Source organism: Bremia lactucae, linkage group LG1, assembly GCF_004359215.1.
Source record: "Bremia lactucae strain SF5 linkage group LG1, whole genome shotgun sequence".
Lineage (NCBI taxonomy): Eukaryota > Oomycota > Peronosporomycetes > Peronosporales > Peronosporaceae > Bremia > Bremia lactucae.
In genome coordinates this window covers 5,611,788-5,637,802 of record NC_090610.1, presented here as the reverse complement: position 1 = coordinate 5,637,802, position 26,015 = coordinate 5,611,788, and the positions used below count along the sequence as shown (strand labels likewise).

At 44.5% G+C, this 26,015-nt stretch overlaps 7 protein-coding genes across 7 annotated transcripts; 6 read left to right on the top strand and 1 right to left on the bottom strand.

Annotated features, from left to right (window-relative positions):
* Positions 1-3,284: 3,284 nt before the first annotated feature.
* Positions 3,285-3,901, top strand: CCR75_000523 (uncharacterized protein; the record flags this gene model as incomplete). The annotated part of the gene is made up of 3 exons (XM_067958630.1): positions 3,285-3,456; positions 3,648-3,716; positions 3,831-3,901. 3 exons carry the CDS (start codon positions 3,285-3,287, stop codon positions 3,899-3,901), a joined length of 312 nt encoding a protein of 103 aa, XP_067822716.1.
* Positions 3,902-7,606: 3,705 nt separating this feature from the next.
* Positions 7,607-9,367, top strand: CCR75_000524 (uncharacterized protein). Its single transcript, XM_067958631.1, has 5 exons — positions 7,607-8,255; positions 8,317-8,358; positions 8,426-8,783; positions 8,854-9,011; positions 9,073-9,367. Exons 1-5 carry the CDS (start codon positions 7,651-7,653, stop codon positions 9,230-9,232), a joined length of 1,323 nt encoding a protein of 440 aa, XP_067822709.1. The 5' UTR covers positions 7,607-7,650; the 3' UTR covers positions 9,233-9,367.
* A 69-nt stretch (positions 9,368-9,436) lies between these two features.
* CCR75_000525 (uncharacterized protein) lies at positions 9,437-10,741 on the top strand (the record flags this gene model as incomplete). The annotated part of the gene is made up of 1 exon (XM_067958632.1): positions 9,437-10,741. One exon carries the CDS (start codon positions 9,437-9,439, stop codon positions 10,739-10,741), a length of 1,305 nt encoding a protein of 434 aa, XP_067822710.1.
* A 121-nt stretch (positions 10,742-10,862) lies between these two features.
* On the bottom strand, positions 10,863-11,945 carry CCR75_000526 (uncharacterized protein; the record flags this gene model as incomplete). The annotated part of the gene is made up of 1 exon (XM_067958633.1): positions 10,863-11,945. The coding sequence occupies one exon, from the start codon at positions 11,943-11,945 to the stop codon at positions 10,863-10,865; it is 1,083 nt and encodes a 360-aa protein (XP_067822711.1).
* A 379-nt stretch (positions 11,946-12,324) lies between these two features.
* Positions 12,325-13,904, top strand: CCR75_000527 (uncharacterized protein). The gene is made up of 4 exons (XM_067958634.1): positions 12,325-12,415; positions 12,483-12,616; positions 12,672-12,958; positions 13,047-13,904. The coding sequence occupies exons 1-4, from the start codon at positions 12,332-12,334 to the stop codon at positions 13,394-13,396; spliced, it is 855 nt and encodes a 284-aa protein (XP_067822712.1). The 5' UTR covers positions 12,325-12,331; the 3' UTR covers positions 13,397-13,904.
* Positions 13,905-22,403: 8,499 nt separating this feature from the next.
* On the top strand, positions 22,404-23,795 carry CCR75_000528 (uncharacterized protein; the record flags this gene model as incomplete). The annotated part of the gene is made up of 1 exon (XM_067958635.1): positions 22,404-23,795. The coding sequence occupies one exon, from the start codon at positions 22,404-22,406 to the stop codon at positions 23,283-23,285; it is 882 nt and encodes a 293-aa protein (XP_067822717.1). The 3' UTR covers positions 23,286-23,795.
* Positions 23,796-23,847: 52 nt separating this feature from the next.
* On the top strand, positions 23,848-26,012 carry CCR75_000529 (uncharacterized protein). Its single transcript, XM_067958636.1, has 2 exons — positions 23,848-24,613; positions 24,681-26,012. The coding sequence occupies exons 1-2, from the start codon at positions 24,163-24,165 to the stop codon at positions 25,868-25,870; spliced, it is 1,641 nt and encodes a 546-aa protein (XP_067822718.1). The 5' UTR covers positions 23,848-24,162; the 3' UTR covers positions 25,871-26,012.
* Positions 26,013-26,015: the final 3 nt, after the last annotated feature.

The window sequence follows — 26,015 nt, the reverse complement described above, 5'->3', positions numbered from 1 at the left end:
ATAACATAATTTAACTCTCAACTCTCAACGTTGACGAGGAGCGCTTTATGTTACACGCCTTGTTAGAACTATCTCAGCTAAGATTAGTAACGTAATTTTTAAGGTGAAGAACCGTATTAAGACCTAGACCAAGAAGAGTAATTTGTTGTTGTATCTATCGCATTTAATCAATTAACTATAAAAGATTCGATTATTGCAAATTCGCAAGTTGAAGCAGAAATTAGCTAAAAAATCTCAACGCCAGAAGAGATCGAGTGATTTGACTGGCAACAGCACGCGCCATATCTTCGTCGGGGACCTAAGATGCTAGCAATGTCATAATATCGTTGAATCCTCTCACAAATACCACCGTTCTCTGCCACAGTCGGCAATGCGGATTTATTTTAAGTCGCTTCACGGAGCATTTAAAGTATGGAGCGCGATTTGGGCATCAATTTTAGAGGATGGTTTCTCCAAAGCCGCTCTAATCACCTTAAGCCCCCGCTTGGATCATTGATGAATGCTTTGTGAATAATTGTCGAATAGTTTTTCTTCTAAGCGACCCAGAAGAACACCCGTTTTCGTTCAAGTCCGTTAGAAGTGCCATAACTGGGCCGTTAGCGCGAAAATCAAGAGCGACCAGCTCCTGTAATGCTTGATCGTTGCTTCATTCCATATATTTTTTTTCTTCGCTTCAATTAGCATCTGCACTTCGGGTAAAATCGGCAAATTCGTTGGGTCCTCCCTGACAATCTCTCTAACTAGTAATGATCTTTGGAACCAGCAAATTCAATGTCACGACCTGACGGCCAGAAATTTAAGTTTTAAAAGGTTGGCTTATTTTCAACATAGCTTCTTCTTCGTAAGGACGGCGCCAATGTCGCGTTTCAGGTACTCGAGATGTGGTTTCCGCTGCTGCTTCTCGTTGAGCGAAATTTATGACCCGCTCAAATAACAATCACCCAGTCAAATGGGCGAACAAGCATATTTTTAGCCGCAATTACAACTGCGTCAACAGTTATAACTTCAATATTTAGCTCGTTCGTGATAGCCCCCCAATCGGACGAGCCCACCTACGAGTGATAAAATGTACTTTTCTTGTCACCGTATCGGCATACATACCTTTGAACATTTCTTCCCTTGCGGACATTTTTGAATTGCTGAACTATGAAAACCCTTCACCAATTTGTGAACCGGTCCTTTACCAGCAGCTCTTTCTTCATAACTCACTTCGCCCAATTGACCACAAACCAGCCCAACGCTTTACACCTGTAATAATATTTTTAAGGCCATTGGTGTCTGCCACACCGCCCTACACTTCAACTTCCGTCAACCACGGACTGCGGCCCACAACTTTCTTCCCACGAAAGAGCTGAAATGATTTAGCGTCACATGATATTTAGCTGGGTTCTCCTGCTTTATCTCTTCTTCGGGTCACGACTGTGTGACTTTCATCCACTTGTACAGGTTATGCTGCTCCTGTGCATTTGCGATCGCACAGAACAGCTTGACCATTTTATCTCGAGTTAATGAAGTCTCTTGTGTGAAAGAAATTGACGCGGCATTGAATCCATTCTTTTTAATTTGTGTTGTATTATGAATTACACGAACGGACCCAAATATTGGATATGATAAAATATTTAAGCCATCCAGTGGAGCCGTAGTTTTTAACATTGCGTCCTTGGACGTTTAAAACAATGCTCGACCGTCTTTTTCTAGCACCAGGGACGTCACCGCGCTACAATGACACAATTTAGCCACTTCTAAGAAGTAGTTGCTATGCCAGCGTACCCCGTATGGGGCATATAATGCATTGACGGAGCCCACAGTGACGCGTCGCCATTTGACCCAAACGCCCGATTCCAGCGTGGACACGACTTGACACTCATCCGTCGACGGATTTGTGCCGTTAAGTCTCCAACAAATTGCTAAGCTTGCTTTGGAACCGCCTTATACGAGCGTGTTCGGATCGCAAAGAGCAAACCGCGGGGATGGCCTGTTCTGGTGTCGTCACAACTCTCGTCGTACGTCGGAGGCTAGTGAGCTTCTATGCCCTTTACCACTTGGTCGTCGCCTTCGATTGACGTCAATCGGGTCACTCTGATCTTCCTTCGAGCGGTCAAATTACGTCAAGTGTGACTAAAAATACAATCGAGTTGCCACTGTTATTGCTAGAAGTGTGAGCATCTGCAATGAGAGCGTCGGAGTTTGCCCAAATTTTTGAATCTGCGCTTCCAACGAGCACTTTTCGGCCGGATCTGGGATCGTCTCGAGATCCGCTGAGCCTTCGTTCGACAAGTAGTGAAAGACTTATTGAAATTGCCATGTTAATACTCACAAGATGGCAACAAGTCTACACGCAACGTACGATTATCAAATCAATCCACTCATGCAGGTGTTCTGACACGTATTTATCATCAAGAGCCTCTCAACTAATCCGAACAAAGTCTGATGGACTCGATGCCCACGCTGGGCGCTCTCCAACTGCCACTTCCTGTGGTTGCGCAACCACAGCGAGATTCTCAACAATCGACTCTTCAGTCAATCTAGGACTTTCCCGCTGTCGAAAGCATCCTTGTTTCGTACCCCTCAATTTATTCGAGAGGTCGAACTTCGACGCTGCCTATGCTTGTGTACAGCCGTCGGGATCTATCTTGCATATCGAACTTGTTAAACACTAACTTAAGAAACTTGGTCTGCCGAATAGTGACTTGACCGGACACTTGATCTTGTCCAGCTCCACAGTGTGTCTGATACTCTTGTGCAGTTGTGCAAATGACCTAACCACAAGTGAAGCCATCGCACTCACTTGTACGACGTCCACACGCTTGTGGACACTCCAAGACGTTCATTAGATGACTCGACATTCCTCACCTACAAGCGTGGGAACCATGAAAACTTATCAGCATCAATACGCAATTCAATAGTTTTATTAATTACCATCGTGCGTTTGTTTGCGTCATTTCAAGATTGGGATTCTTGCCATTACAAAGCCATTCGTCTGGCGGCAATGACGACTCATCAAAAACGCAGACAGGAGTTATTTAAATTGGAGTGGTTAGTATTGCAAGTGCGCCAAGTATTTGAAATGCTCTGAGAGAGGCGATCAGAGTCATCGAATGTGCCATTCTGGAGACAAAACTTGTACTCGGGCGTCATACGGACAAAGTAATACAACACGTATCCTGGCGTTGAGTAGTGCGTTCCGTGAAGAAAGGAGGCGGCAGTCACTCGTATTCAATGTCTCGAGGCATGCGTCGTACCGTGCTTTATAAAACTCGAGTCGCTCATTATTTAATGCGCCAATGGATTCTGATAAATCGTCTTTCAATGCTGGAATATCAGCAAATTCCGATACACGGCAGAATTGGTTAAATTACTCGACGGACTATCGTAATTACTCAAGATCCACGGAAAGACTGGGTACCGTGCCAAGTCACTCTGAGTCCGACCAGCGGCGTTGTTTAAGTACACGAGGTACGTAACGTTCGAGACTTCAACACTATTGACATCTTCGCAGCATTGATTCCATCTCGGTTTGTTCCAAATGTTTTAAATCTGGTTGTGTCACCATTCTCGCATAAACTTCTTCGCGATCGTTGTGTTTCGAAAACTAAAGAAAAAAAATCGCTATTTGTTAAGAAAATTTCTAATTTTTATTGTTTCAGCATATGACGATGTTTGTATAAGTACTAAATTGCGTGATATGCCCAATTCAAGACGGGGTCGCCCACGCTGTTTGCTTGCGCTGACGTCCCTTCTGTTCTTCAGCACCCTCAAGCTGTTTTGTCACAGATTGCGTAATATGTCTAGGTCTTCACCATGCGTTCGTTTTTTTCTTTGACTTGCAGTGCCTCATCAACAACTTCGTTTGGCAGATCCGTCTTTTACACGCAATAACCTGCTGCCTATCCAACAGTAATTACGAGGTCTCCCTCATCCGCTTCTTCTGACTAGATGCATCCAACGCATTCGCTTTCTGCCATGTTAATTAGCAGTTGTTGTGTCACAAATACTACATTCTCCTTTTGAAGGTATATTTATAACCATTCGTCACGTCAATTCCCACCAAAATCCTGCACTTGTGCTCGATTCAACGAGTTCTTGCGCGGATCGCGCGATACACATGCACTGCAATCCAAACACCACAATTCCACGTAGGTCTGGTACTTAACTTGTCAAACTTCGATCGGTACAAAGGCTGCTTGTATTTGACCTCAGCAAGTGAGTTTAAGAAAAGAAACTAACGCGGATGGGAAACATTACGCTTGGAAGTATGTACTCGTAATAGATTAAGAATCTCAATGATGCTTACAGACTTTTGGCATGCGATTTATTGCGCGACTTTGGCCTAAATAGGCGAATACGATGCCTGTACGAGTTGCAATCGTTGGGCGAGGAGCTGCTCTTGCAGGTTGCAAAAATATGTAAACCTTATCTTAAAAAAATTCAGTCACTTGTTGGCACGCTGCTGTGAATCGCTCGTTGCAGACGACTGGATACCGCGTTCGCGGTACACAAGGCGACCAGACAGACGCACAAGCCGCGGATGTACGATTAAAAGATGGCGAAAGGAGTGGGGCTCGTTATATAAACGGAACTAAGACATATAAACTGGCATTGAAAAACATGGTAAAAAAGTCGATTTTTTTACTTAACCTCATTCAGCGATGCAGATTTGCGGCGGATAAGCATGATCGAAAATCAATTACTGGAGGTGTATTATTTTAGAATGAGATGATTGTGAGTTGGATTTACAAAAAAACGGGCAAGGTGCCGTCACCGATAACGGAAGCGGATTTTGTGGCTGCATCTGAAGTTGCTCCTGTGTTGCTGGGAATTTGAGAGGTGCTTAACGAGTTTGATGCATCGATTAAACTGCCTTGGTCAGTGTAGATGGATAATCGAGCGGTAAAATAAGTCGAAGGCGAGGCGTTGTCGGCGAAAGTAAAGCATGTTGGCGTACATGTGGATGGTCTCTGTGAATATGCTCGGCGCGAAATCATAGAGCTGGTATTTGTTAGTTTAGAAATGATGTTGGCAGACGCGTATTAAGGTACTGAATGCAACGAAGATGATGGAAAATGCGCAAGTTGTTTGGTGTAACTTAAGCTTGCAAGATGGCCGAAGCGCTAATATCGCCAGAGCAACAATGGTGCCAGAGTGCAAGAATCTACCACAGTGTTGGAATTGACCATCTGGGCGACTGTTCGTGCGAATTGTGACAGGTGGTTTCGACTGACTAATGTGTTAGTTTTGCATGGATATGAGTGCGGTGGGTACTAATTTCAATTAGTATGTTTTTAGCCAGCACGATTGCATAAGAAAAATGGGAGTTGAAAAGATATTGGAATTTCGCAAGATCGTTGTTAAACAAGATAATAACAGGCCGCCGTTCGGGACACCGACGTTTTTGATCCGGACACAGACGTTTTCGTTCCGGACATAGACGCGATTAATTGGCTAGATTTAGGCTATTTAGTTGGCTAACGCTAGGGCATTTGATTGGCTGCAGTAAAACGTCTTTTTCGATTTAATTTCCCCAAATATTAAACCCTTTTTGTTAGTTTAAGCCCCTTTACATGCTTTACCTTGTTTCACTCCTTTTTCCCTAAAAAGGGGTTTTCCTTTTTTTTACTGTAACAATCACCCTCCATATTTAGATCTTACTTACAACTTTTGATATTTTTATTTATGAATCCGGATCTACCTACATTTCAACATTTACCTCGCCCCCTGTTTACCTCCTTATTCAACTTAAGAAATGTGTCTCTCCAACCTCCTGTTTCTCTTGCTGGAAAAATGTACTCCTCAAAGGATGCCTTTGATGCGTTTGCCGCTGAGGAATGATACGAATTGTATCAAACAATTCTCACAGGCAACGTAATAGAAAGCATAAAGTGCATTTTAAATACCATCGCGGAGGAATGCACCGGATAATCACAATAAAGAGGAGGGAAGTAGGAAAAGAAGATCCGCAAGCTCTTGCACTGGCTGTCCTTGCAAAATGGTCCGCACGGAACATCAAGGTGAAGTACTTTGCCTAGTTGATCAGCTGATATTTTATTATCTCTTCATCTATTCAAAATTTTGATACAGAAAGGATTAAATACTATGTGGAAGAATCAACGGCATTCTAACGTTATTCTGATTGGAATACTGTTGATGTCTGTGTCGAGTCCGTCGCTTCTGCTGTCGGTGACACCGCTGGTAATATATTAGGCACCTTCCTGTCCAGCAGCAGCAGACAATGGTCGAAAAAGTGGAGACGCTCTCTCAATAGACTCCGATAGTCGTACAAGAATCGGAGCCGGTAAAACACGAGGACGGTCACTATCCTCGACTTTCGTGGCCCAAAACATTTCCACTCGTCGCGATCCTTCGGCATTCAAATACGTTGAGCCCCTTCAAGGATACGCAGGCCACCTGTTTGTCGCGCTTGCGGTCAGCTGGGCAACCGTCGCAGCTCACGATTTTGTTCCCTTTCAGGGCTGCCGGCCGAACAAGAACGGGGTGCAATATTACTAGCAGTTTTACCGGCAGCAGAAGCGACGGACTCGACACAGACATCCAGAGTATTCCAATCGGAATGGAGTTAAAATGCCATTAATTCTTTCATTCAGTATTTAATACTTTCTGCATCAAAACTAAAAGTGTTTCATCCTTTCCGTATCAAATATAAAGTCTCTTGCTTTTACCTTTGCTATCTCCTGTCGTTGTCAATTGCAAAGGTTGCACGGTTGCTAATCGTGAAGATATGGCGATGTTAGCGCTGGGCGTATATTCCTAGCCAGACGTTGACCAATCAAACGTTTAAATATAGCCAATCAAATAGCTTAGATTTAGCCAATTAATCGTGTCTGTAGGCGGACACAATGTAATGCGGCCACGCCCTACTTAGACACACACCCTAGCACAGCGAGGAAGCGGTTTAACCAGCTTCTCTTGCGTGTTGTAAGGTAGTTGTGGTGGGCGCGTTAGCGACCTCACCCAACGCACTAAGTACTTTGGTTAAGTGTCGTCACGGGAGCGGTAATCCGGCTCCTCGTGCGCACTTACCAAGTAGGAAGTAGTTTTCAGACTGATTTATATTTTATCGTATTGAATATAAAAACCTATTTTTACCCATCAAAATGTCATCTCTATAGATAACACTTGACATATATTGCGAGCGTATCATTCTAGATACCTCGCGTGACGAATGACGCTAGCCGTCATCCCTTCTAATGTGAATGCACCCATGTGCATCACATACACAAGGGTTGGTCACAAATGTGCACCACACCCGAGTGCTGGGTCTAATTACTATAATTTAGTAATTGACCATTCTCTTAGGTACACCAAGTGTACTTAACGGGGACTGTGTTATATTAGGGCAACTTTAGCCCGTTACAGTGTCTGTGTCCTGATCAAAAACGTCTGTGTCCCGAACGGCAGCCTAATAAACAGCATCGGCTTTTCCCTCGTAGCCCACCCCTTTTCAATGTTGTCCAATAAGTTAAAGTTATTGGCGTCGAAGCTTTGGGTTCACGATTGTAATTCTCGGGTTGCTGTTAATCGAAGTGCCTTTTATCAATTCCCAAATAACAAAATACCACCAAAAACAAATTTACATAATTATTCTTGTATTTTTTTACGTTGGCAAATCAAAAAGATTCACTTGTGCACTCCATGAGTTCACGGCGGAGCAGTCGCAGTCCCCCACAGACCGACGTCATTAAAAGCGAGAGATCGCCATTGCTACCACCGAAAAACATATCATTCAACTATAACTCTGACTCGGCTGTGTATCACCGCAAAGAAGACGAGAGCGGGAACGGATCGCGCCATTTTTTTGGAGCCGACAACGACGGCAGTAGCAGCGAAAATGACGAAGATGATGACTTAAGCGACTTAGATCGCCAATTCTCGCCCAATAGCTACCGCCAGCAGACATCAGATGCCTTCCGTCTAATTCCGAGAGCCAATTGGAAAAAAAGTAGATTTAAAAGGGGGCCTCCAAAACCGCTGCCAGCACCCGGCACTGTGAGTCACACAACCCGTCGCTCTAGAATAAGGACCATTAATAAGCAATTGCGAGAGCCACCGAGTGCTCCTAAGCTTCGCGTATCTGCTTACTGCACCTGCGAACAATTGCAGCTATTTAAGCTGCTCAAGTGGCTCGAAAGAGTCGAAACGGGTCAATTGCCCGGAGGTGAATTGCATTCGGATGGATGGACGCATAAAATGTATATGGGGGCAATTCATTCAAGCTGTGCACCGGCTATAGATCATGAGTACGTACGAAATCATTGAGCAAGGCGTAATGTTGTGACATTGTATTGTCAATGAATCTAGAGGGGGATTGCCGTATCAGCAGAAAGATGCCTTTTATTTTGCGTACGTGTTGTGCTCAATGACGACTTTGTGGACTGTCGAAGTCACTGAGCTTTTTTGCACCATGTAGGACGGGATGTGCAGTTTTTTGGGGTCTCACAAGAGCCGAAGAACAAGCGCACTTAGTAGCATTAAGTTCCTTCTCCGTGGGACCAGTGAAACAAGTCGAGGTGGAGGATATGGACTATACATACGGAGATGCAAGTTCAATTTGCAACGACGCAATTACACTCCGAAGTAATCGCGCTTCCGAGAAGTTGGCGATCTCTTTTGCCATGGCCCAGTCCTCAAAACTGGACGTCTTTGAAGAACGCGTCGAAGAAACGATTCGCGAGACAAAACACGTGCCGCAGAATCTGGCAGCGACGGGTTCAATACAATATTCGCAGAGTGATATTTCAAAGCTCATTGGACGATTATTTATTGAGGTACGAGCGGAGAATGGGCTTGATCTTGTCATGAAAAGCCATTTTTTTTATAAGATAATGTGATGTGCAGCGAAGCGATGTGAATTTAAACTCCGATATGCTTGACGAGCCAGACTTTTTCTGGGAAGACGACGAGTATGAACCGCTGTACAAAAAGGTAATGAAGTATTTGAGCGTAGACAATCGTGTCCAGATTCTGAATACACGTTTGGATATCCTTCGAGAGCTGTACGTATCGCGTGCCTGTAATTTACCTCACTACTTGCGTTCTAATAAGGAATTGATGCAGACTGGACGTATTGAGCCAGCAGCTTGCGCATCAACACGACACGAAGCTCGAGATGATTGTCATTTGGCTCATTGTTGCCGAAGTCGCCGTGCAAGTCGTGTGGAACATTCTTATTAAGGATATTCTTGGGTTTTTTCCTCACTCGGATACTTCCGATTAGAGTCATAGCACGTTTTAAATACAGAAAGTGTATAGTTGCAAGACGGCCGAATCGGAACCACATTCAAGAACTAGACGCATACATTTCTTTTTCTTGTAATAAAAAATAAACTTTTTCATATCGTTTCTGTAATTATTGACGGCCTTTTTCAGGAATCACTCAATCATAACACCAAATATTACACCCGTATCATCACGTAATAGGATGGAAAACGCGTCGCTGCTGCGAACGACCAGCGCCGCGCAGAGTCCATCGCAGAAGCTTTCCACCGTAACGATTGCCTCATCGCTCCCAACATCGACAGAAGCTCATTGTCCTGCTCATTTTTTTGTAGAAGGTTCGGCTTTTTCGTCATTTTTAGGGCTTGCTACGACCATGACGGGTGCATGTATTTTGACCCTACCAAGCGTTATACAAGCAGTAGGGCAGCTACCTGCACTGCTTTTGTTCGGCATAAGTGCCTGGTTGGCTTTCCGCGCTTGCGAAATGCTTACTATTTGCTGCGATGCTGCCTTTGCGTATTCATACGAGGCACTAAGCTCCCGTCTCGTCGGCGCCACTGGCGTTTGGGCAGTGCGTCTACTAACGGTTGCTTTGCTTTTTGGTGCGATTGTGAGCTATATGGTCATTGCAATGGATTTGTTTGAGCCTTTTCTACTAGGAATTATGAGTCGCAGGGCGATAAGCTTGGTCTTTATGCTCTTGAGTATCCCGCTCTGTCTTCCAGAGACCATTCACGAGCTTCGTTTTGCCAATATCCTCGTACTGTTGTGTCTTCTCTACATTCTCGTAGCACTGGCCATTCGTACAATACAGAATGATCCCGACTTTGCAGCTCAGATTCCGAAAAATCTTGCTGACGAGTTTAACTCAGAAGTCGCAGCGCTTGCGTACGCGCTTCCAATCGTCACGTTGAGTTTTACTTGTCAATTAAATGTCCCACGTGCGTACCAAGAAATTCGCGTCAAGACGCAGATGACACAGGTGCACAAGGCACTGATGAGTTGGGGACTCGTTATTTATCTATTTTTTGCCTATTTGGGCTACGCATGCTTCCATGGACAGCCACCAAGTGACATCCTTACAGGTTTTAAAACAGATGACAAGCTTATTAATGGAGCTCGCTTGGCGTTGGGCATCAGCATGGTGCTGAAGACGCCTATGACTTTTCAACCATTGCGTCAGCTTGTCGAGATTTGCTGTTTGGGTCACGACCGCGAGAGCTTACTATTCCGCACAGGGATTACAGTAGCTTTTCTACTGATTGCGCACTTGTTCTCGGTATCTTCGCGTGATTTGGGCATTGTGATGGCATTTGTCGGCTCTGTGTCGGGCAATGTGCTTGCGCTCACCGTTCCTGGACTCTTTCTCTACGAGGTCTCGCGTGGGTATCTCGTTGAGCGAGACGCTTTCTATTCCCCTCGATTGGCACTTAGTTTTGTCTTTGCCGGGGCCGTCTTTGCGGCTGCTTCACTCACATATGTGTTGTACCACGCACTAATAAGCTAAAGGAAACAATTTATTACGGCCAACGCTAAATTTTAAAAAAGTAAGAAATATCAAATTTAATCTATATCGAGAACGTGCGACAGTATATATCGTAGCATGTCCTTCATTCGGACCGAGTCGTCTATTTCATGCCACAGCCCATGAGCTTCTTGTTAAAGTTTTCACGTTGATTGTGTTTCTTGGACCTAAGGATCTTGACCGTGCAGCACACAGCACAAAATCGACCCTCATCCTTGTCTTTAAGCGAAACGTACGTGCCATCCGAGGTCGATTTGCGAATCTCGGACGCTTTCTGCGAGCAATTCTTGCACACCGCGCGGCTACATAGCGCGCAATCCCTCAGTGGATCCAGCAGACTCTTTGGGTTGCGGCATATCTTACAACTCCCACGTACAATGTCTGCCGGCGCCACTTGTGAGCCCTCGGTCATGAATGTAATAAGCTTTACCAGCAGCTTCTTAGGAATAGTGTCGCTCACCATCACGCCATTATGGTCCGGTACATTAATCGAGGCCCCTCCTTGCACCAAGGCGCCGCCAATTTCACCCAATTGACGCTCGACTGCCATGTGTAAGTACGTCGTGCCGTTTACCAGTTCGTTTAGTGCCGCACATGGCGTTGTAAAGCGAAAGCCTGTGGGAGACGAAGGCGAAGAAGGCGAGGACGGAATATGTTTCAAATGCCTAAACTTGTCGATAAAGAGCTTCGTGATAGTCGTCGGTGTCTCGGGCTTGGCTGTAATGATGTGAATAGCCAATGGCGTCTGTCCACGGACGTTCAAGGCCGAAGGGTTTGCGCCGAGATTGAGCAAAAGTTCCACAAGATCTGGGGCATTGGACCTCGTGCTGCTGGCAGCAAAGTGCAACGCTGTGTTCGCGTGTCGGTCACCGGCGTTCAAGTGTTCCGAAAGACCCGGGAGCTTGGCTAGCGCACGCAGCACGTCAAAATGACCCTTCTTGGCCGCAATGTGTAGCGCGCTTTGCTGGTTCTTGCGGTCGCGCAAAGCCAGAATACTTGAGGATGATGTGGAGCTTAGCCGGGAGACAACAACTGGCTCCACGTCATCATCAGGACTCCACTCGGTGGAGGACGAGTCCAAGCTCGAGTTGGAGCTAGTCGCCAAGCTCGGGTCTGTTAGGTCATAGCCGTACTTCTGTAGCGTGGCAATGAATAGCTTCGCTTTGGCTGCTTCCTTTTCGTCCATTTCTAGAACTCGGTAACGTCGTGCACCGAATGTAGCTACTTAGTTAACAAAGTGGCAATGTGGGCGCTAATCGAAGACTAAGCTCAAAAGTAAGAGACGTGGGTATGAAGGCAGCAATAAATGAGGTGAGGCGACAACAAGCGGTGACTGCCTGCTTTGTAATTATGATCAAAGAACCGCCAGAGACGGCTTGAGCTATACATAGAAAGAATATAACGTGAAAAAGAGATACTGACACCTGTAAGAATACATTATGACAGCAGCTGCGCACATCAGCATTTATCTGTTCAAAAAGGTCCTTCCACACTTAATACTTTGACGAAACGGATATGTGCGACTGTGACGAGCAAACGCTACAATTTGACGTCTGAAAAATCCTATCCGTCATGGCGACGCTATGGAGCTCATCGTCCGATGTCGTATGGGCGACTGTCTGGGCGCGTTACGACTTAGTGTTGCAGTCCATGCACGTGCGCAAGACGATTTTATTTTTAGGAATAGTTGCCATAACTCACAATTCTTTTTTCTTTTACAAAGAGCGACCTGGTGGCATTAGATACCTGGTATGTGGACTCTTATCCGCCCATTCTGCGGGCGCGCGAGCCCCAGCCGTATATGACACAAGAGGAATTGAAGAAGCTAATGCAATGGAAGCTTAAGAAGGGAAAATGGTGCGTCTGCAGCTGTCGTGACTCCCAACAGATGCTTACACTCTACATTATGCAGGCGTCCGCAGCTGATGAAATACATATCAGAATTGACAGTGAGTGAAGTCAAGCAGGCCTCGCTCACCGGATATAGTGAGATCAAGCGAGGAAATTTGCGCGCTGCCACTGAAGCCTTCTGCGCGCTGAAAGGGGTAAGTTACATTGACTTATCTGAACAGTCCCATCGATGGAATGATGAGAATGGGTTATCTATGAAGGTAGGTCCGGCCACAGCATCAGCTATGTTGGCAGCATACGATGAAAGCGTACCATTTATGTCGGACGAAGCATTGGAAGCGATCGCCGGTGCGTTTCGTCTGGGGCCGTGAAGGTTGCCCGATTGTGCCAGGAATTGTTTTTTTTTTCTTACGAATAGCTTTTTTTTATGCTGTAGCCATTATTGGACCACGCAAGTATACGCTGCCGCATTTTTTAATTTTCACCGAGCAATTACGCGCCAAAGCCAAGTGGCTTAACGAACAGCGAGCGTCAAATGGCCACGGGAAATCTGTAGACACTAGAGTTTGGACAGCCCAACGCGTGCAGTGTTGTCTATATGTCGCAGCACACGATGTGGCGGTTTGTGATCTTTCATCCAGCCCTCAAAATGCAATTTCTGCCATTGCGAAGCGGCAACATGAGATGCCCTTTCGGGTCAAAAAGAGAAATTTAAAGAAAAAAGATGTGCCAGTAGACGACCATGAAACGTTGCGCAGATCGCAGAGAAAAAGGGTGTGCCAGTAGACGACCACGAAACGCTACGCAAATTGCAGAGGACGGCCTTGTCTATAGAGGACAAAGCGATTAGATTTCTGTAAAGCAAGTAATGTAGTCCACGTCCGATTGCATCACTCGAATGCCGCAGGGGAATCTGATTTTCGGAAAAACTAACGCTTAAGCGTTCACCGTCCTCAGCCAGCATTCAGCATGTGCGATAGCCTAGGGTAGATGACCAAATTAGCGCTTGCTTTTCCCGCGTACTCGATTGTAGATGTATTTGTCCTTATAATGCGCTGCTGCATACTATCTGGCGCGATCCTCCTCAGACGTCGCAACTGCTCGTAAGCGTCGCGTATGTAGGAGTTAGGCTCTAGCGTCATCACCTCCAAAATCATGGTTCTTGATAGAATTACATATAACAACTCGACTTTTGTATCTCTTTAGCGAGTTTTCAACGTCAAACAAGTTTAATAGTTGCATACCACCGTAACGGTTATAACTATTAGAGAAAATTATTAATTGTGTTTTCTTTGAGAGGTACAAAATTATTATCATTTTAATTTTGACTTAGTGGTTCCAATTTTACCAAATTTGATAATATTGGCGCAATAAGACATTAGTTCTATTGATTGGTTAAATTAGATTTAAATCAACCCTGCCAATCGAACAAAGACACGATTGTGCGGTGCGCAAGTAGGCGCCATACATACTTGGTTATTAATGTAATAGATTCAGTAGTAGTTAAAAGATCGTTACGTAGGACTTGATATATCAATACAGTTTTACTTCTTCTCTATTCCAAAAGCCTTAGAATTTACCTTTGGTAGCTAAGACTTCTTGACTACGTAGAATTTTCCTCTGAACGTCGCGTACGTGAAGTAGTCGAGGCGCCCCACCTTCACTGTTATCAGTGTAGTTTAACTGGTACTGCTGTCAGTACTAGCAAAGGGTGCCCAGTTACATCTGATAGCACTTCGTAGTCCGTTCAACGGCCAACATTGCATCCAATATGGACACGTTAGATGATGAAGGAGAAATATGTCAAGCCTCTCAAATAGGCTATCACGCAACGCGAGAAAGGTTCAATCATTCGAGTGACCTTCAATGGAAAGAGACCAAACGCATGAGTTCGGTCGTAGGCGGGTAGCAGTTTCGATCCATGCTGTTCACTCTAAATACAGATGAACAATATGCGGCCATAGCCGATTTCATACAACACGAACTCGACGGGGGTGACCAACAGTTGGAATTGTTGAAACAGTTACATGTATGTGCTGCTAACGGGCCGACGCTTCCGCGTCGACCAGAAATGTTAAAAAATGAAATCTCGAAGTTTAAGGCAGTCGAAGGCGACTCGCTTTAAAAATATCTCGCCGAATAGACGACGCCATCAAAGCTCCCCTTATCAACGATGATGTGGCGACAGTAAATTTGGCATGTCCAACTTAGCCAGACGTGCCAAATCTTGGGCTTTAGGGCTCAAGCTTCACGAATCATTAGGTTTTGGGTCGTATGAGGTCTTTAAGACTCGGCTCTGGCAAACATTGAGACGCCATGTGCCGAATTTAGGGCTTGAGCCGAGCTCCTAAATTTGAAGCAGTGCAAGCGTGACCTTCACGCTTATGCCTAACATACACGATACCTCGTAAGTTGTATCATGACTCATAGGCCGTCAGCGAGACATTTAATAAGCACGGCTTCCTGTGTTTTTTTCATCTATTATGTCAAGACCTACCTGTTCCAGATCGAATTAGAGTCGCATGATCAGGCAATCTCTGTAGCGGATTAGGAGGAAACAGGCTTTCGTCCACTCTGGAGCTTTTACTCCTCCGAGACGACCGGAAACGGAGGTCTAGAACCTATGCAACTCCCGTATGTGAAGAGCGAGAATCCTCGCTCTTCAAATTACAAACGAATGCAAATTGCAATCGCTGTCAAAAGACGGGCCAATACGTCTATGGGTGTAGTGCTTCACGCCCAATGCCTAGAAACACTGAGCGAAATGATCGACCTTCCGCTGATAACAGCGGAGAAGGCGGATCCGACGCTGTTGCGAAATCGCAACGGTGAGGCGTATCGTCAAAAAACGTTCGGGGTCAGTAGATGCGGAGCGCCGTACTGATCCAGCAACGTCAAAAGAATCTGCAACCTTTTGACGAAAGTTCCTCCTCGCACACAAAAATTGTGCGTCAGTGCTTCAGGCGATGAGGTTGACCTCATCACTCTAAAAGCTATAGTGGCAAATCGATTGCCACTAAAGTCGTTAGTCGATTGTGGGGCGTCGAAGATTTTCATTCGATGCCAATGCTATAAGATTGCACACTCAAATTTATTGAGCGCGATGTCCCTATAACGATTATGACACTGCGCCTAGCAAAAGGCGCAGCTGTAACAGTAATCAAATATGTAGTTGGTTACTAGATTTTAATGCGAGTACCATGGCTTAGAAAGCACGAGCAATGCATAAACTGGCAGCATGAAGCCGTGACAATGCCTGCATCTCGTTCATCAAATGGCCATCTGACGAATTTCTTCGAGCGTCTACAAGCGTGTGGATGTCCTACGAGTGAGTGCGATGGCCTCACTTGTAGTTTGGTCATTTGCACGACTGCACAAGACCTCAGTGTGAATACCCGTCACACTGCGGAGTTAGATCCTGACAGCTGCGCACAAGCACAGGCAGCGTCGAAGTTCGACCACTCGAATAAGCTGAGTGGTACGAGAGAAAGATGGTTGCTTGGAAAGCAACATCTAAGAAAATATACAACGCCAGTCGATAAGAGACAGTGCGAAAGTCCTACATCGACTGTAGAGTCGATCGTAGAGGATCTCGCTGTGGTTGCGCAACCATAGCTAGAGTTTTTCGTAACCAAAGACTTTATTTTAGTTTAAAATTCAGATTTTTTGTAACATTTGGGGAAGAAACTCCCCAAATCAAACTTGCGGGAATAAGTCCCCAAGAATCTGCGAGAGTATATCCCTATAAATATGTGGTCAAAGATTCTTAGGTACCTTTGGAAATAGGTTCCAACGAGGAAAGAAAACTTTTAATGTCTAAGTAAACAAAGCATAAAATGTAGGCGCTTATTCACTTGATGGGATAGCGCCTCCGAAGTTAGCTTTGGAGACAATTTAATTGCCAACGCTAATACCGAAACGATATTTGCGTGACCTGCGTAGTGGCAAAGTCACAGGTGATAAATACGTGACCGATATTCGGTCGACAATAGTATTACCTGAGAACGAACGGGTCCTCAGCAGTTCATCGATTGAAGAAAGTGTTCACGATAAGAAGGCTCGGATTGAACTTTTTACATCCCAATCCTAGGATTCTTCAAGCATAAATCGTTTATGTAAGGATTTGATCGAATTCAAGGATGTATTCCTGAATCCGTATCGTGCAAGTTGCCGAAGGATAAAGGCACTCGACACGAAATCGACTTAATACCAGGTTCGAAATACTGTGTCGTGAAGCTGTAACGGGGCTACCTTGCTCCTTAAGTCAGAGGAAGACTTATAGACTCAAAGAGTCTCTTAGTTCTATAGAACTTATGGGTTTAACAATTCAGGGACTTGTACAAGCTATTAAAGCTAAGTGAATCTAGCTCAAGAGATTCAGATATTTGTAGAACCAAGTGGCAACTAGTTCCCAAGACTATGTACCTTAGAAAGGCTTCTGTCTCTCACATCAATACACAAGCCTTAGGAAGGCACTAGACGCCTTAAGATCAAAAGGGGAACCTAACTTTATTTTAGTATTTGTAAATCTAAAACCTTTATCTAGCTAAATTGAAATAGATTTTGGCCGCTAGGTTTATATCGGCGGCGACCACATTGTTGCCCATAAAAATGGGAATTTAGGAATAAACTATTTTAAATAGGATAAAAGACTATTGACTCATAAAGTAAATGTACCACAGCAACGGTTCTCCAACCATTGTGTGCCTCATAACAGAAGCAGTGGCCATTGCCTCGTGAATAAGTATTAGCGATCGACAATTTTTTTGCGATCGCTTGGCAGCGGGTCATGTGAGGGGATTAACCTCCCCACATTGCTCTCAGACCTTCTGTGTGCGTAAAGCAACAGGATAGTGGCGGATTGTGCATGCGTTCAATGAATTGAGCGCTGCAACGGTACCGGCTCGAATGCCGAAACCACGAAAAGACGTAATTATTGATGGTATGTCAATGAGTACTATCTTTCGTCAATGTATTTGACGAATGGATTCTATCAGATCCTAATGCGCGAATAGGATATCCCGTTCCCAGCAGTAAGCACCCGAAGCGGAATGCTATGGGTGTGGCTAGTTATGCCACAGAGCTTAGTTATGCCCTGCGACATTTAGCAGATGTGGAACCAATCTATTAAGATCGGTGGAGGATTTCGCGCAAGTTATTTCGATGATGTTTTTGTACATAGCAGAGCCATTAATGGAAAGTCGGATGTTTAAGTACATCGTCACGTCCGAAAGGAACTTACACTTATGCGTAAGCATAAGTTGTATCCAAATCCCAAGAAGAGTATAATCGCTGCAAGCGAAATACCACTTCTTGAGTGCATCGTGGGTAAACGCAGTTTACGCCCTGAGCTGGAAAAGATCAAGGCAATCACCGCATGGCTTGTGCCGTTGATGTAAATGGACTCAAAAACTTTTCGGCTTAGCGACTACTTCTACAAGTAATCCTGCAATTATGCCGAAATGACAGTGCGTCTTTCTTCTTTGTTGAAGGAAAATGTAAAGTGGTCGGACGCTAATTGTCAGCATTTCTTTGAGAATATCATACAAAGATTGATGCAATCACCAATCCTGGCGAATTCGAACCAAGACAGACCTTTTGATGCCAGCGATTTTGCAATCGGCTCTGCGTTAATGCAATATGACACAGACAGCGCAGAATGTGTCGTCTGCTATCAGTTTCGTCAGCTTCAACCAGCTGAACGCAACCACCTAGTGCATGGCAAGGAAGCCTTGCCATGAAATATGCACTGGCTAAGTCTAGGGTCTATCTCATGAGTCAAAGTCGCGACATGTCGTGTGGTAAGCCTTCTCACGTCCACGATGACCACTTATTTGTGTATCATGGCAGTCATACATGATGCTTAGTTGCAAATCATTTTGGGTGGGTATGACGACACAAAATGTTTCGCGAGCAATGGCTATGTAATACATCAAACCATTATCGATCCGTTGATATTTGATACAATTTTGACAATCCTTTCAATGGTTGATGTGATGGAATTTTAATTTAATGCATCAACCCTTTAAAAGCCTTATCTTCTTGATAGGTTAATTTAACGTCGCCAAGTAATTTTGACGACGGAACACTCATTGTTGCAACGGTGGCCTGTGCTCACTGTTGATTGTTGCAACAGTGGCCTTATCCTCACTTTTGTTATGCGCAGCCGACTCAAAATCGGGCCGGCGCGAAGGGCATCAGCAACGACTTTAAGTTGTCCTGTTTTACATTCACGGAGAAATTGTACTTCGCGAAGAAAGACAACCATCTCGCCTTTCTTTGCGAGAAGTATGAACTGTTTACAGCCGTGCGGAAAGACGCATGGTCCGTATAAATAATGAACGGTCATTCTCCAGCCGCGCCAGTTTTTAGCTCGTCCCCAAGTAGGTAAGTGCTTGCGAAGTTTGTTATTTAACGGGTGAAGCTTACTGCATCATCTCGTGCTCCGTTACAACCTCTGCCTGTTCCGGCAGATTGCTGGCAGTCTGGATTGATGGTCTTCGTCTTCGGATTTCCCTGAAGACAACCACAAGATTAATGGTATTCTTGTTTTCGTTGATCGTTTTGGCAAAATGGTTCATCTTGCTCCCTTCTCAGAGTCGATCACAGCCAAAGGCTGTGCTCGTGTCTTTGTTGACACAATAATTTGACTCCTTGGGTTACCTTGTGAACTCGTCTCGGATCGAGACCATAGATTTACGGCGGAATTTTGGCAAAAAGTGTTCAAATCACTTAGAATAAAGTTAAAAATCTCAACTTCTGATCATCCTTAAACAAATGGTTAGACGATGCGTGCAACCCACATTCTCGAGGAGATACTTCGCGATACGTCCACTCTCGGAAGAGTTGGAGCGAATTCTTGTTAATGGTAAAATTTGCCATCAACCATTCAGTGGGCCCGTTTCGTACAGGATTCCATTGCTGATGCGGTGGACCGACAGAATTGGAACTCTGGCAAAAATGGAAGAACAAATGTATTTCATTTAATATTAATGACTTAGTCCTTCTGTCTACGATAAGTGTACCATAACATGTAGTGACGAATGTGTGCAGTAATTAATTACTGCCTAGGTATATCGGCCCGTTTCGTGTACTACATCGCCAAGGCAATTTGTACATTATTGAGCTGCCTCCTAGTTTGCGTACGCATCCTACGTTTTATGTTGGGCGTCGTCGCCCGAACTATCATTACGAGGCTTCTTTCGATTCCAACTTACACCGGAACGGTCTAGGGCATCCGCAAAAGCCTGAGGGTCCTGAGCCAAAGCCTTATGGTCTCGGAACAGAGTCTGATTCTTTTGAACCAGACGATCTACTCCTTCCTCCACAGAAGGGATCTTCTGACGAGCTGTCACCAGCTCGTTTTGAAGGGACTGATGTGTATTTTCGTTCGCTAGTTGATCAGTCGCAACCTGCGCACAATTTCTTAACTGGTCACGAGAAACACTATCACCGCTAACTCGCGGCGACGAGATCGCTCGTGATCAATACCCTCCCTTAAATAATAAAGGGTATGATCCAAATCACGATGTTGATTCGGGCTCGTCGAACGAGGCGAACCCGATTTTTTCTCTCCTTCCGCATCCATTGGGGTGAAAAGCGTTTTCTCGTTGAGCGCTTCCCGAACCACCGTAAGGTTAAGGGGGTTCGAACGAGTTATCCCGTTCGATGGCGAGAGTATATACTCTCGCATGATAGTTGGGAACCCTGTTTTCAACTGGTGATGGAACGTCCGGGTCTCGTTCGACAGTACAACGAGACCCATCCTCCTCGACAGAAGATCCATCAGGGAACGAGCGCTTCCCGCGCTCATGAAAGGACTGGAGGTATTATGATCCCTTTGCGCATCCTACAAATGATAAACGTCCTCCAATGAGGGTCTTTGAGGGATTATGCCTCCTAAGAGACATGACCTGCACCATTAAAACAGTATGGGCATGAGTTCCCCCACGAGAGGCAAGATATTCCGCCTCTCTAGACAAACAGGGCAGCTAATAGCGTCACCGGTTATGGTCCGTCTTTCGAACCGTTCACTGAAAGCATCCAGAATGTCAAGCCAGACCTCACGACCTATATTTTGCACATTCCGTACGAAGCTGTCACGGCCTACCTCTACTTCCTTTTTGATTAGCTTTGGTCCAAGCATGGAAAAAAGGGTTGACATCCTTTGCCTTTTTTCAAGTGTACTACCGATGCCCGAAAAAGGTATCGATTAACAATTCCGTTTCATCATCAATAGGCTTGTGAAGCCTGGATGAGTCGAATAACGGAATATGATATCAATAGTTGGTCGTACCAGACTAACGAATTAGGTTTCCCGTATAGGGCAACCAAGGACTCTTTTCAGGATCAAACCGCAACATATTGCGGTCCCTCTCATGTTGGCTCATATTAATGGTAACGCTTACTTGGCCCTTCAAGCGATCCCTAGAATCACTCCTTTCCTGGTGATGCAAACTAACACCACCAGCAGTAATCCTTATTTTACGGTCACTTAGTTCCTGGTGACGTACACTTACACCACCAGAGTGATCATCGCCCATGCAGTCATCATCAGATGACTACCCACCAAAGAGGTCCGACGAGTTGAACAACCTTGTCATCACCTCTTTGGTAGTCACATTAGAATCCAAAGGTTTAATGGACTCGGCCCCGGGTGATTCGACGGCCTTCACAGTCGCCACTGAAAAGGGCGATGACGGTGACTTGGACCAGTCGTTACAAGCCACGATTGTGCGGTGCGCAAGGAGGCGTTATACTTAGTTAAATATTAACATAATAAGTTCAGTAGTAGATAGAAGATCGTTACGCAGGAAACTAAATGTGTTAAGACAGTATTACTTTTCCCTATTCTTAGAAAGCTTCCTCTGTTTTCTTGCGTACGTGAAGTTTCGAGGCACCTCACCTTCACTGTAATCAGTGAAAGGTTAACCAGGTGCCCCGTTACAATTTCACTAAGGATGCGCCCCGACATGCACAAGACTAACCGGTAAGTACCGGAGGATCATCGATTTAGCACGACAGCGATCCTCTACATGCAACGGGGTGTATCGTTACATGAAATGAACACTTAAAGGTTGTTAACTAATATATTATCTAAAAGGTAGATAATATTTGGAGGATATTACTTTAAATAGTAATGTTCAGAAATCTTATCCATAAATAGGTATAGGCCATTATATCTATTTATCCCGCAGACTAATCAACTGTAGATGTAAACAAAAGAGAGAGAGATAAGATAAGATTTCAATTGCATGTTTAGTATTAGTTTATAATTAAGTTAGAGCTAACAGATACAAAGAAGAGATACTTAATTATATAATACAGTTTTTATTTAACCCTCTTTAAGCTATTTGCCTCAAAGAGAAGTCTTTCTCTGCACGTACTAGTTAGTGTACGTGAAATAACGTAAGGCACCACTCGCAACTGTGCGAAGTGGACTTGTACTGAAGCAGTACAAGTCGCAGTGCCCCGTTACACTACATGTAACAGCACAACAGATGGTTACGCGAAGATTCATGATCAACTTCGTAATGGGGAATATCAACTTTATGATGGGCTAGAATCAACAGGAATGTTCGTTAACGAAAAAGATAAAAAAAAACTTTTAACTTAGGCGCATTGATTGATCATAACGGTATCGCTACGTTTTACTATTTCTTGTTCATTTTTTTTCGTTCTTGAACAGTTTCGGAAAAATCCCTTTTTTGTTTTTGGTGCGATTTATAAGGTAACAAAATTCCACTTTCAGAGGTGTGTACTTCCCGGCAAACTACTGTCCTCCAAAAAATAGATGATGAACGTCTCGGAGGCATTTCTTGCGCGTGTGCTGCAATTAGAAGAGATCTTTACAAACGTCTCCGGCACGTTTGCGAATGAATCATACAAGACCCGTCTGCCTGGACTCATCCATGACTGCGTGACTCATAACCGTCGACGTTTCTCGGAAGATCAGTGTAAACGTTTACTCCAGCTGGCCAGCGACATGGCATCGGATGCTGTGATACTATTGCCTTCGCAGTACCCTGAACAAATTGCCAAGTCGCCTTTAAGTGATCAATGGGAAAATTTGCTCAAGGGCAAAGGCTACACGTGGCAGAATTCACCGTGGTTTCTGAGCGAACAGTACATGTTCCACTTAATTCTACTACTAGCGGAGTACTACACGACGGGCATTGACCCATTTCATTCAATCAAAATAGCCGAGTTAAAAGATAATACTCCGTGGAGGTTGCTACAGACGGCTGTCGATCTAGATGTGGCGAAGAGGTCCGACGACCACCTAAAGCGGTTAATGAAATTATGTTTGTGGGGCAATAAAGCCGATGGATGTTATAAGGAAGTGAAAGGCACAATGACTGGCGTCGATGCGTCATTGATACTTGATGACGAATTGTTGCTGGTCGATCACAGTGACAAAGTCATTCAGTACTTAGAACAGAAGGCCCGAGAAGCTCCTGTCCAGACGCTTGGGATTCAATTTATTAACGATAATAGTGGCACGGAACTTTTATTGGATTTAGCCCTCGCGGATCATTTATTGACCTATCAATGGTGTGCCAAAGTGACACTGAATGTTAAAACAGAGCCAATGTATGTCTCGGACGCAATACTTGCGGATGTACACGAGCACGTTGTCGAAATGCAGCGTGATACTCGAACTTCGGAAGTTTAGGCATTGGGCAAGCGTTTAACTGATTATATTGACTCAAAGCAGCTTGTTGTGTGTACGGACCTTTATTGGAATCAGTATACGTATTATTGGGACATGCCTGTGGACTTGCGGAATGGCTTGGGAACTGAGACAATGATGGTGATCATTAAAGGTGACTTGAACTATCGGCGTCTCTTAGGAGACCGTCTATGGCCACCATCAACGCCCTTGGAGGAAGCGGTGCCTTACTTTCCAACTGCTTTCGTGTCTTTTCGAACAATGAAGTCGAATCCAGTTGTTGGCATTCCTGCTGACATTGTGAAGAAGCTAGAAAACGATGATCCCAAGTGGCGATTTAATGGGAAGCGAGGAACGATCCAGAGTGTGCTTAAAACAAACTCGGGACTCAAGTAGTTTTTTTCTGCGTGCGAAGCGCAGGGATAGTATTGACCAATATGCAGCAAAGTACGTTATAACTGATTTTATAGTTTTTAAAGGCACCATCAAGTTAATAGATTAATTTATACAGGATTTGTAAAGAGCTCCATTTTCAATCTAAAGCACAACAATCAGCTAACATCACTTGAGAGTCTAGGTAGCGACAGCGTGCTTTAATTAATTTAACTTATAATAGGTCCTGTTGCTATCAAATGAGAGTAAACATTAATTGTACGGCAAAAGGAGCGACTGAACACGGAAAGAAAGCTTCGTAAATGACAAAGGCATCATCTTCCATGCATCCAAGAGCTTAATTCGGAATTCGGAATTCCCACCGTATTGGAGTCGATTATTTTTAATGTTCAGCTTATAAAATTCGGTCCATGCCTTTTTCTTGCTAATTCGCGCGGTTAGTAAAACATAAATATCATACTTTTTGCCCTTGACTTACTGCCAGACGATGAAAGTGATTGAAGAGCCGCTGCCGACTGAATGGGAGATAGCCATGTCGCGCTCCAAGAACATGCCTTACTACCACAATGTGCTAACCAAGAAGGTGTATTGGGTAGACGACGAACTTCCACGTGGCTGGTCTCACCAATTTGACCGCGATGGTCGCCGCTTTTATTTCCACGTTAAGGACAAGAATGCCACTATCTCGTACGACAAGCCCGTGCTTTATCAATCTCCCAGTCCATCTCCCTCTCCTCCAACACAATTCTATGACATTCCCTCGACAGAGCCACCGCCTGTCGCTGCTCCATCTATTGACGACTCAAAGTCCCTTTCACCTCGAGCTTTCGCTCCTTTGGACAGTTCTGACCCTTCACCGCTCGTAAAAAAGAAATATAATTCTTTATCGGACCTGCTTAGTCCTGGACCTCCTGCGCTAGGCGCAGAGCAACTTCAAGGTATTGTAAATTATAGAATAATCGTAAGGAATGGATTCTTTATTAATTGAATTTGATTTAATTACAGAGAACTTACGACCGTCACGAGCGATGACGATTTCAAATTTAGTGTCCACTCCCGAGCAAATGCCGGAAAAAATAAGTAGTAATAAACGATCGTTTGACGTCATGTCTCGAAGTCATGATAGCGACAAAGAAACGGATCCAGACGCTGCTGCCGCGTTTTATAATCAATTACAGCGACGCGCTCAAAGTGATCGTGCTGACAGTCTTTTATTCCACATGCGAGCGTTAAATAATTGGGTCAAATCCATTTTAATTAATGAATTTTCACGTCACGAAGACGATTGTGTACTGGATTTAGCGTGTGGAAAAGGAGGCGATTTAATGAAATGGACCAAGCGCAACTTGGCTCGATATGTGGGAGTTGATATTGCACAAAAGTCATTAGAAGACGCGGTGGAGCGATTTACGGCCTTCTCGCGCAATCAACGGGATCGACATACCAATGTGCAATTTATTCAAGGAGATTTAGGAATTGTGGACTTGCTTCGCGATGAAATGCATTGCTGGAATGAAACCCGAGGATGGCACGATGCAATTCCGCTAGCAACTGCGGCCGTTGGCACGTTCCATATTGTATCGGTTCAATTCTCTTTTCACTACATGTTTGGTGACGCACAACGTGCAAATCGTTTCTTCTCGACCGTGCACGAATTACTAGCTGATGGTGGTGTTTTAATTGCGACCACCGTTGATCCAAATAAGCTCTTGATGAAATTTTACCAAGGATTGCAACCACCTGAGAAAGAGAGAGAAGATCAAAAAGTTCACAAGCCTGACGTGAGAATTGTGGATGAACACGATCGTGAAGTCTGTTGTATTCGCTTTGATGCAGCAACACGAGCCAAACTTTCAGGACCTACTATCGCTGAAGAAGGAACGTTTGGACTGCGATATAACTTTACATTGCGTGATCGCGTTGAAGAGGATGCTGAAGGGGGTGGATGCCAAGCTGTTGACCTACCAGAGTATTTGGTACCAGACGATTTGCTGGCCAAACTCTTACGCGAACATGGATTTGAGCTTCTTTTGAAGCAGAATTTTCATCGCTATATTCAGCAACGCAAAGATCAGGATCGAAATCGAACGTTATTGGAAAAGATGCACGTGACTAATATCCGTGGATCTATTTCGGATGCTGAGTGGGAAATTGCAGGTCTTTACCAAGTCCTTGCGTTTAAAAAAGTTTATTAGAAGTAGAGGTTGGTTGTACGAGGCAGTACCGAGATGTGGCGTTCATTAGGGAATTTGAGAATTGTCAGTCCTGAAGAATTGCAGATACAATAAATAATTGATGAGATTGCAATGTTATCGAATGTAAAAAAGAATTGTTTCATGG